At 37.9% G+C, this 12,216-nt stretch overlaps 1 protein-coding gene across 2 annotated transcripts in view; it reads right to left on the bottom strand.

Annotated features, from left to right (window-relative positions):
* Positions 1–3,691: 3,691 nt before the first annotated feature.
* Positions 3,692–12,216, bottom strand: part of LOC121388174 (E3 ubiquitin-protein ligase Midline-1-like) — a 46,986-nt gene continuing 38,461 nt past the window's right edge. For both annotated transcript variants that reach the window (XM_041519426.1, XM_041519425.1), the window contains 5 exons: positions 10,341–10,885; positions 8,339–8,434; positions 7,220–7,518; positions 6,120–6,241; positions 3,692–5,695 (listed from right to left, as the gene is read on the bottom strand). In XM_041519426.1, the coding sequence (XP_041375360.1) occupies positions 5,136–5,695; positions 6,120–6,241; positions 7,220–7,518; positions 8,339–8,434; positions 10,341–10,885 (1,622 nt within the window). In that variant the 3' untranslated portion in view covers positions 3,692–5,135. The remainder of the gene's footprint in view (positions 5,696–6,119; positions 6,242–7,219; positions 7,519–8,338; positions 8,435–10,340; positions 10,886–12,216) is intronic.

The raw sequence follows: 12,216 nt of genomic DNA, 5'->3' as shown, positions 1-12,216 counted from the left end.
TCACACGTGATCCCTGCAATAAAAACTGTCCAACGTTTGCACAAACATGAATATCTAAAAGCTTAAAATAGCACAACCCTATAGATGCTCACAACCAAAAATGTAAAGTGTTTCCAATTCTCATGAATGTGTAGTTCTATAACGTAGGGGCGGGATTTAGCTCAATTGGTTGGAGTGCTCGCTTCAGATGCTTGTCGCAGGATCGAATCACCTCGGTGAATGCATTCAACTGATTGTTTTTTTCTCGCTTTCCAACCAGTGGAAATTGCATATAAAAAGATCCCTTTCTGCATTACGAAAAATGTAGTGGGTTTTCTCGGATGACTACGTGTCAGAATTACCAAATGTTTGACATCCAATAGCCGATGATTAATAAATAAATGTGCTCCAGTGGTGTTGTTAAACAAAAGAAAGTAACAGTTTGTACTTTAGTACAGGAAAATGATACTAAATAATATACTATAGATATATTACATCATAGTGATTCAAGGTTAACTTAGCCAGCAATGCAGTTAGCATTTTTTGAAGATTTATAAATCTCTTTCTTACCATAACTTGTATGAATGTTGTTACAGTGGTATCAGTATAAAGTGCTCCTACTGGCAGTAGCTAGTGGGGAATTTCACTATTAGCTCAGTAGATAGAATGCAGATCATTCGTCTGTTGATGATTTTTTGGTTACATTTGGAGCCGATGTAGGAACTGAGTATTCTTAATACAAGAATATAATTATAACCCAGTAAGAACCCTAACAATTCAACTGCCCATAAGCATACAAGATGGGGGCAGATTCGGGCATTTTCATTTAATGTGGGCAACAACAGCCTGCCCACCCCCTTACAAAAATGCGAGCCTGTACGCCTATGCAACTGCCTGTGGTTGGAATGGGAGATAAATACAACAGGTATATTGAGGTGACTTGACACTATGACCTATCATACTCCACAGAGTTACATCCCACCCCTTTTTATTATAAATACTGTCTTTTCAGACATGTGCATATGGGGAGTTTTTAGGGGTCGAACTTCCCAGTCCAAGTGAATTTCTTTTTTAAAATATATTTTCTGGAGGCATGACCTGAATCACCCCCACCTCCCCCCCTTAGAAATGTAGCTTAGCACTGTCTAGAGCCTGCCCCACATATGCACCTGGTTTTGTACACTGTTCTCAACACCAACGATATCTATACATTGACTAGATATCTATACATTGACTAGACGCACGTTATTTACATTGATAATACTTTACGACCTACAAGGCAATACTGTTCATCTCGGCTCATGTTAACGAAATCATGAGAGCATTTTCAGATAACACTAGTGTTTAAAATGTTTGCAAAAAGGCTTGTCATAAGAAGCATTACCTGAAGATGAAGTTTGTTTCCAGTCACAGAATCTAGCCTACAGTATGTCAACTCAAGTGCTACAACTCGAGTGCTACGCTGCCTCTAAGAAAATCTAAGCCACTAAAACCGCAAAATCACCCAGGATTAAATGACAAGCTCTTAACAAGTCCAACTAAACACATCAGCAGTTATGTTTATCTGGGTTTTAGATCTCATTACATTAAAGCCTAATGCAGTCGAGAGCTACTTTTCTTCATTCGAAATCGCTAAAGAATGTTTGCACATTTAGGTCCGTAAAAGTATTGCTAAATGATTTATCTAAATAATTAAATGCTCATTATTTATTTAAATAAAATGTATAAATGTATAAGTAATTATCATCGTAATTCAACATCAGCTGAGCAGAACGTTACTTTAGTGTTATTGCTGAACTGTTAGCTCATAGTAATTTCACCACACACAATCAGCCAAGAGTTAAGCCAGTTAGCTTACGACTGTCACGATGTCATTCTGATTAAATTGCATGTTTTCATTGGTCAGTTGATGAACTTGTCTCAGCTAATAGCTCATGTAGACCGCACACGGTGAGATGTTTTACTACGCATGACCAAATTTAACAAATAAAATAAGAGACGAAAAACTTGGTAAAATCGCTCGCACATGAGAGCTATCAAGTAATGTTTTGCCCAGTTGATAGCTCTCCTGTGCAGTAAGCTTAATTTGGGCACAACAGGTTGTCCGTCTTGAGCACAGTGAAGTCTTTTTAGCACAGTAATGTTATTAACAGCAGCTGAAAAGTTGTGGATAATCCAATTAAAGCATAACATTTCTGTGCTTTTGAGGTGAAATGTTTTGAGGTTAAATATGTTTGTACTTATTATTTTAGGCATACATATTTTACGTTCAACATTCATGGTCTTGACTTTGGTGCAGTGTAAAGACCTGGGGACAACTTCACAAAGCTCAGGTCATCCATACAAGTATTGGATGAAATTGCAAGATCACAAAGTTACGAGACTTTAGTGAAGTAGGCCCCAGGCCCATGCTTATAAACCTTAAAGTCTAGACTTTAATAAAGTCCAGACTTTAACGTCATGGCAACGCCATTCAAATAGCATTACGTTAAAGTCTGGACTTTAATATTAAAGTCTAGACTTTAAGTTTTATAAGCACGGGCCCTGGTTTATATGAAAGGACGGATTATGAGTGGTTTAATTTAAAAATGTTTTGTCACTTTTACCCTTTTATCTTACAAGTATTGCTTTTCATTTGTTTTGTTTGTACATGTACAGTAAGAACAATCAATCTGGCTTGCATTTCACCATCAGACATGAATCTGACAGCTAAATGCGAAGAACAAATATTGGGAATGTCTATTTGTTAATTATTGCATCCTGCAAATTGCCCCTCAACCACCACTTGAATGCAGATTATAAATAAAATTATTCTCTACATGTTAAACACTACATATCTAAAGTCCTTCTAGCATGTAAATTGTTAATACAGATGATTTTTCAGATGATAATTCAGTCAAACGTATGGATTTTAAATATCAAACAGTTCAGTCAAATACGATATAAGAATTCAATGCAAGTCATTTGGAAAAGCAAAAATAGTGTAATTTATTTTCTTGCTTCGTTTTATTATCTGTAGTCATTATCTCATTCATTAGATAAATAAACGATTATTTTACATGCATAGACAAAGATAGCTGAAAAATTGTCATAAATAAATTCATATTCGCCATGTTTGTTTCATGTGTTAAATATAATTTAACACTACAAATTAACACGATAGCTTTCATAATGAAGGTTTTAATCATAAAATACCAATCTAAAATGGTTGCATGATGACCTCACATCACCAAATCTCATTAATATGACATCATATAGTGCCAACGACCTCATACTCCCTTTGTTAAGTGCAATGACGTCATAGCCCATGAAAGATAGACATCTTTTATAGCTTACTTTCATCAGATATACTTAAAGCAGCATTCTCATTATACGATTTGTTGCACTCACTTGTCACATATGATCGAATCATTCTGTGAGAACACCCAAGTCGAGTCGTAGGCATACCAATTAGAACATTTCCTATTTCTCATTACAAGTTGCATGCGACAAATTGCGTAACGAGAACACAGCTTAAGGCTGAGAGAAAATCTTAAATACACTGGTGTACACTGTGGGGTTGGGGATTCATATACTATTATATAATGGCCTCATCTGGTTATACCAGTGTCTTCATGATAAATATATATAGAACAAGATTATAAACAGCACTCAATGATAAAATGGAATGGACGATATGTAGAAAGTCACTTAACATGATGTCGCAATGGAATGAATAATGAATATCACATTTTATTTTTAAAAAGGTACATCTATATGCTGACACCTTCACACATATGACAAACGGTAGACACTGGGTGTACCGCGTCTTTACACGCCTCGTTCGTGATCACACTTGAGTAGGAAACTGCATCTTGATCCTATGACTAACAGTAAACACTGGGTGAATTGCATCTTTAAATGCCTCATAATCACACATGAGTAGGAGACTGCATCTTGACCCTATGACTGACTGTAAACACTGGGTGAATTGCGTCTTTAAATGCCTCGTTCATAATCACACGTGAGTAGGAAACTGCATCTTGACCCTATGACTGACTGTAAACACTGGGTGAACTGCGTATTTAAACGCCTCATAATCACACATGAGTAGGAAACTATCTTGACCCTACGACCAACGGTAAACACTGGGTGAATTGTGTCTTTAAAATGCCTCGTTTGTGATCACTTGAGTAGGAAACTGTATCTTGACCCTATGACCAACGGTAAACACTGGGTGAACCGTGTCTTTAAAATGCCTCGTTTGTGATCACTTGAGTAGGAAACTGCATCTTTACCCTATGACTCGTGGTAAACACTGGGTGAACCGTGTCTTTAAAATGCCTCGTTTGTGATCACTTGAGTAGGAAACTGCATCTTTACCCTATGACTCGTGGTAAACACTGGGTGAACCGTGTCTTTAAAATGCCTCGTTTGTGATCACTTGAGTAGGAAACTGCATCTTTACCCTATGACTCGTGGTAAACACTGGGCGTACAGTGTCTTTAAATGCCTCATAATCACATGTAAGTAGGAAACTGCATCTTGTCCCTATGACCAACTGTAAACACTGGGTGTACCGCGTCTTTAAATGCCTCATAATCACATGTGAATAGAAAACTAAATCTCGACTCTATGACCAACGGTAAACACTGGGTGTACTGCGTCTTTAAAATGCCTCGTTCGTGATCACATATATGTCGGAAACTGCATCTTGACCCTATGACCGACTAAACACTGGGTGTACCGTGTCTTTAAATGTCTCATAATCACACGAGTAGGAAACTGCATCTTGACCCTATGACTCGCGGTAAACACTGTGTGTACTGCGTCTTTAAATGCCTCATAATCACATGTGAGTAGGAGACTGCATCTTGACCCTATGACTAACTGTAAACACTGGGTGAACCGCGTCTTTAAACACCTCATAATCACACGTGAGTAGAAAACTGCACCTTGACCCTATGACCGACTGTAAACACTGGGTGTACAGCGCCTTTAAATACCTCATAATCACACATGAGTAGGAGACTGCATTTTGACCCTATGACTGACTGTAAACACTGGGTGTACTGCGTCTTTAAATGCCTCATAATCACACGTGAGTAGGAAATGGCATCTTGACCCTATGACCAACGTTAAACACTGGGTGTACTGCATCTTTAAATGCCTCATAATCACACGTGAGTAGGAAACTGCATCTTGACCCTATGACTGACGGTAAACACTGGGTGTACCGCGTCTTTAAACGCCTCATTCGTGATGACCCGCTTCCCGACGAGCGTGTCTCCCCACACGGCGCTGGTCAGCGTGTACGCGAACACCAGTCTGTCGCTGTGATCGAACACCACGGAGACGGTCACCGACATCGGCAGACCGTCCAGCGGCATCAACAGGTCCATTGTTCCCTCGTAGCAGAAGTGGAGGCCGCCGTTGGAGCAGACGACACCGTACGACTTGCCGTTGATGCCCACCTGGTCCTTGTAGCCGAGGACCTGCGCGGCGATGCCGACACCAAAGAGGTAGCCGGCGGTGACGTCGCGGATCTGGTTGGTGTTGCGCTCCACGGTGACGGTCCACAGGCTGTTGCCTGACAGCGGCTCTGCGGTGAACGTCGTCGAGTTGAAGCCCCACGTGATTAGACACTTGTTCTGGACGCGTGGCGTGTCCAGGTTGCCGGGAGACGCCACCGACCGGATCGTGGGAACGAGGCTGGCGCACTTCTCACTGTCGTCACCTGCAGAATGAAATAAATGAAAGATAGAATTGAATGGGTGGATGGATGGATGGGTGGATGGATGGATGGATGGATGATTGAATAAATCAATGAATGAATTTTGGTGGGTGAATGGATGATTTTTTGGTGGGTGAATAGGTGGATGGATAAGAAATGGATGGATAGATAGATGGGAAATCTGCTACTTGGTGTTACAAAAAGGATTATGAATCAATAAATGTCTGGACAAACAGTTAATAGTGAAAACACAGTGTACGGAACTGTGGTTATTGATTTTGTTTCTATAAGTTAGTGTTTGAGAAGATATATTAATGGCATTATTCTTTTGATGCTAATTTTGAAATACCACAATGTATACATCAACTCTTTATAACATATTGTCACTTAGGGTCTTTTGTGCTACCAACGCAGCATGGTTACGTACCAGTGAATGTCTTGAAGCAGTCAAACGAGGAAGTCTTGAACTTTGACACAGATGATTTTATCTCGGACTGCACCGGTTGTAAAGTAATCAGTTCTTTGTAACTGGAGGTATTCGACTCAGCACTGAAAGCAGAACTATCATTAGTTTATCCCTTCTGAAATATGTAATTGTCAGATGACAGTGTTAAAAATTTACTATGTGATGCGTTCTTGTATATAATTAGCACGTTTGACAAATAAGTAAAGTTTTTTGCAGACAACACATTTTTGAGTAAGCTACACACCCAAATTCTACACACAGTCTCCATTTTGAAATTGTTATCAATCACTAAAACTTGTCTGACTGGTTAATATAGGTTTGTCGCTCGTGTCGCGCAAGAAAAATACAAACAATTCCCATTGGTATTGTGTCGTGCACTTGACTAAATTAATATGTCGCTCCGATACAGTGATTGAAATCAATGGTTTCTGAAAATATTGTCGCTTGCGTGTGGTTAGGATACAGCTTATAATACTCACATGGTTTCTCCCTCCATGATGGGCCTCACTGCGTCTGCTTATTGATCACTATAACATCACTAATACTCACATGGTTTTCATTGTAATGTCACTAATACTCACGTGGTTTTCATTGTAACGTCACTAATACTCACATGGTTTTCATTGTAACGTCACTAATACTCACGTGGTTTTCATTTTAACGTCACTAATACTCATGTGGTTTTCATTGTAACGTCACTAATACTCACGTGGTTTTCATTGTAACGTCACTAATACTCACGTGGTTTTCATTGTAACATCTCTAATACTCCCGTGGTTTTCATTGTAATGTCACTAATACTCACGTGGTTTTCATTGTAATGTCAGGAATACTCACGTGGTTTTCATTGTAACGTCACTAATACTCACGTGGTTTTCATTGTAACGTCACTAATACTCACATGGTTTTCATTGTAACATCACTAATACTCACGTGGTTTTCATTGTAACGCCACTAATACTCAAGTGGTTTTCATTGTAATGTCAGGAATACTCATGTGGTTTTCATTGTAACGTCACTAATACTCACATGATTTTCATTGTAACATCACTAATACTCACGTGGTTTTCATGGCGCCGACTCCCTCCATGATGGGCCTCACTGCGTCTGCTTTCTGCAGCAGTTCCTTGGTGTGGTCCTCATCCAGCAGTTTCTTGCACGACTCTGCCATCGACTCCATTGACTGCAGCTGCTCCTTGTTGTGGTCGATATGTGTCTTGAAGGAAAGTGTGGCGTGAGACCGCTGTTTCCCGATCTGCCCCAGCACGACCTGCCTCTGCTCGTCCAGTGTGGTGGTTACGTCCTGGACAAACCGCCGATACTGACAATCCACCTTGTCTCGCGCCTGCTTGTGGATGTTCTGGGAGAAAGGAAGAAAATGTTAATCGTTTTTCATTCACTTTAATTCCGCAATAATTTTATTTAGCAAATACTATCACAAATGAATCAATCAATAACTTACAAATATCTTTGTTACAAATTGATATTAAACACCTACTATTCAAACCTATGAAAATATTTCAACAATAAAAATAAAAACATGGAAATTTTAACAAAGGGTGATTGAGAAATGATAAAAGGTTTGCAAATTTAATATATGATTGTCTGGTATTGCACCTTCATTAGTGATGTTCCAGTGAGCAATTGGGATATACCGATGTAATGATCGATTATATAATTCCATAACTGATTGTCGTCGAAAATGTTAACTGTCAGACTGTCAGAAGAACAATATGTTTGACATCCAATAGCTGATGATTAATAAATCTATGTGCTCTAGTGGTGTCATTAAACAAAACAATCTTCCAGTGAAGACTGCATGTTAGAATTACCAAATATTTGATATCCAATAACCAATAACAGGGCCATACTTAAAATCCAAGGGGAGGGCACTACTTTTTATAAACAAATGAAACACTATACAATTATGCTATTTTCAACAGTAAAAAAGAAAAAAGAAGTGAGGAGGGTACGGCCCAGAATAATTAATTAAGCAATGTGCTCTAGTGGTATCATTAAACAAAATAAACTTTAAATGCCAGATTTACAAATCCTGTTTATGTCTTACACACATATAACTACATACATTAACAATGCTTAAACACCTGCATTTGAGAAAAACCGGCTTCGTAAATTCTGCCCTATCTGTTTTAAGTGGCTATGCTATTTTTATTGTCTACCTCGACATCGTCGGTCAACTCCTCCAACTTGCTGTTCTGCTCTGTGAGCGATGACATCATTGACTCCAACTGCTCCTTCGACGACGTCACACATTCCTGAAATAATGACACACACTATAGGCTTACACTCACATGATGATTTCAACTGGTTAACCACACACACGAAAGACAAGGCATAAAGGTCACAAAAACTTAAATGTCAGACTGGCGTCAAGTAAAACTTAAATACATCAGTTACTTCCTCAGTAAAGCTTTGCAAAAGTATAGTAGGCAAACATCCAAAATGCCCCCCCAAAATCAGGTGTATAATGAATGTATATTCTGAATTTTTCGTTGAGAACACGAGACGGTGTTGCATCATTGCTTTGATGTATGTATCGCTGATGACCAAAGTTAGTTGTTGACATGAAAACCCAAATGAATGGATAAAAAAATAGTTTATTGTTGCCTAACAGTTGTGACATCAAAGCCTGTAGTGAAGCACAGATTATGATGTCAAAACGTATCTAGGGGAACAAATGGGGGTTTTCTTTCCCCACTTCTCTCTGCCCATATGGATAATAAAATACATGTTAGCAGAATTTATGAATTCTGTAGATTCCATTATTTAAATATAGGTAGTACTAAACCAAATAACTTCCGGCTGGGTCAAAGTACAAGGTGCACTGAACTTTTGATAGAGAAGTTAACACAAGTCCTGTGATTGGTGATAAATGTGAGTGTGTTGGGTGTAAAAAAAAAAAAGTTTCATCTGTGCAAAAAATGTATGCAATTTTATTTTATCTAGTACCACTGTGTCACTTAGCCTTGTGCTTGAAACATGTGAGGGGTACCTGTGAAAAAAACTACTCAAACAGGGTTAGCTCTGGGTGATCAGAAAATTTGGCCAAATCATCATTTTAAACTTAAAAAATCGCAAAAACCCAGTTATTTTCAAATAAAATTCGCCAATTATTTTCAAATTAGCAATTGGCTAATTTGGCGAGTGGCAGAGGTAGTTCTGTCAAATTTTGTGCGGAACTAGGGTAGTCAGACGCTACCCGTTATCTCTGAAATGAGCAGCTTTACCCCCCTCCCATTTTTTCTCATTCACTTTAAGAGTGAGGGGTGGTAGTATTTATATCTATGGTATTTATGTCAATTGATATGCTTTAGGTAGTAGTTTTAGCCATATTTGCTACTATTGTCGTCAATGGGATTTGATTTGGTAGTATAGACCCTAAAGCTGCACCTTCTCTTTAGAAAACTCTTTAATCTGCTCCTTATATTTTAAACTATAATCCCAATGCCATTGGTAATGGGTAACAAAAATACCCAAATATTTTATTTTTCAGCTATAATTTCTTTTGTGGGGCAGGATATGGGCAATATAATATCAATTAAAGCTATTTTTATACAATAACCTTACCTCATCTAGCAACAACCATGGGAAAAAAAGAAGATAATAAACAATTTTTAAAAATGAATTGAGCAATTCAATAATTTGTCTGGTACAGTGATATCCCTCTAAACCAGACACTCACAGGAAAAACCATATAAAAATTAGGTTTTAAAGGCTATCCAGTTTAGATAGATTTTGTTCTGTACTAATATTTCAAAAAGGGATCATGAAAAACATCTGGTTTTAAAGGATATTCGGTGTAGAGAGGTTCTGTTCTGTACTGATATTTCAAAAAGGGATCATGAAAAACATCTGGTTTTAAAGGATATTCGGTGTAGAGAGGTTCTGTTCTGTACTGATATTTCAAAAAGGGATGAAGAACAACATCTGGTTTTAAAGGATATTCGGTGTAGAGAGGTTCTGTTCTGTACTGATATTTCAAAAAGGGATCATGAAAAACATCTGGTTTTAAAGGATATTCGGTGTAGAGAGGTTCTGTTCTGTACTGATATCTAAAAAACGACTATGAAGAAGATCTGTTTTTGAGGGAATTCTGGTTAGTAGAGGGTCCAGTTTTGAGAGGTTTCACTGTGTTAACAACACAACAAGCTCTTCACTGACCCTGAGATGTTTCCACGCGGCATCCAATGCGAGGATCTTGTGCCCGGAGTGCTTTCCAACCCCCTGACACACACACAGGTGACACAGCAGAACTTTACACGAGTCACAGAAAATACTGGCCACTTCTGTCCCATGGTCTCGGCAGAAGACCGTCTTCTCCTCCAACTCAGTCTTTGAAGGTTTTCGTATCTTGTGGTGACTCAGAGATCCCTTCTTGGGGTGGTAGATGTTCAGACACTTCTGACAGTACAGGACCGCACAGCGCTGACAGTACCACACCGCCTTGGCCGGCGATTTCGAATCACAGAGTCCACAGTCCTCAGAGATATTTTCGGAAAACACAGTTTCGTCGAAGTCCGAATGCATGGACGTGTCGGCAAGGTCGAGGTCAGAGCTCTGGTCCAGGCTGGAAGATCTCGTCAAGTTCGTGCTCTGAATCTCCTGGAATCGAAACACGATATTTTCCAGTGCCAGGTTTTTCGGTAAGTTAGCCACTTTCTCCCTGGTAACGGTGATGGTCTTGCGGCATGAAGGACACTCTAAGCCTGAAATATAGTACAGAACGTGGATTACTTGCATTAACAAAAATATTAGAGGTTTCCTAATCATACAAAAATATTCTGAATGTATTTTTACATTAAACTACAATTTATGTCTATGTGTAAAATATACATGTATGTACATAACTTATATACTGTATCTTCATTGTATGGCCATGAAGTTGAGGCTCCCCAACTTTGACGTGGTCAGACTACGTTGGTTATAATAAATATATATTTCTTAAAAAATAATAATAATAAAAAAAAAAATTTGAGGTTGTATCTGTTATATATGTCCCATTTGGATGTAATACATGTGAAATCACAACTCTTATGAAAAGTTAAAGTTTGCTTTGTTTAACGACACCACTAGAGCACATTCATTTATTAATCATTGGCTATTGGATGTCAAACATTTGATAATTTTGACAGTCTCATGGAAAACTTGTTACATTTTTCTTTTAGCAGCAATGGATCTTGTACTTTTACACAGATAAGACAGCACATACCATGACCTTTGAAACTTATGCCCATTGGTTAAGATAGGACAAGGAAGGAAATGTTTTGTTTAACGATGCACTCAACACATTTTATTTATGGTTATATGGCATATGGTTACCAGACAGGTTTTATTACTGTGATTATTACAGCATTCAGGAGCACTGGTTTTATTACTGTGATTATAACAGCATTAGAAGGTTTTGATTACTGTGATTATAACAGCATTAGAAGGTTTTATTACTGTGATTATAACAGCATTAGACTGTTTTATTACTGTGTTAACCCATCAGAAGGTTTTATACTGTGATTATAACAGCATTAGAAGGTTTTATTACTGTGATTATAACAGCATAGAAGGAGGTTTCCCATCAGAAAGTTACTGTGATTATAACAGCATTAGAAGGTTTTATTACTGTGATTATAACAGCATCAGAAGGTTTTATTACTGTGATTATAACAGCATTAGGAGGTTTTATTACTGTGATTATAACAGCATCAGAAGGTTTTATTACTGTGATTATAACAGCATTAGAAGGTTTCTATTACTGTGATTATAACAGCATTAGAAGGTTTTATTACTGTGATTATAACAGCATTAGAAGGTTTGTGATTACTGTGATTATAACAGCATTAATACTGTTTTATTACTGTGATTAACAGCATCAGAAGGTTACTGTGATTATAACAGCATTAGAAGGTTTTATTACTGTGATTATAACAGCATTAGAAGGTTTTATTACTGTGATTATAACAGCATTAGAAGGTTTTATTACTGTGATTATAACAGCATTAGAAGGTTTCATTACTGTGATTATAGCATTAGAAGGTTTTATTAC

The sequence above is a fragment of the Gigantopelta aegis genome, chromosome 14, assembly GCF_016097555.1.
Source record: "Gigantopelta aegis isolate Gae_Host chromosome 14, Gae_host_genome, whole genome shotgun sequence".
NCBI classification, from domain to species: Eukaryota; Metazoa; Mollusca; class Gastropoda; order Neomphalida; family Peltospiridae; genus Gigantopelta; species Gigantopelta aegis.
The sequence above is the reverse complement of the archived record's forward strand: the minus strand, read 5'-3'. Positions and strand labels throughout refer to the sequence as shown.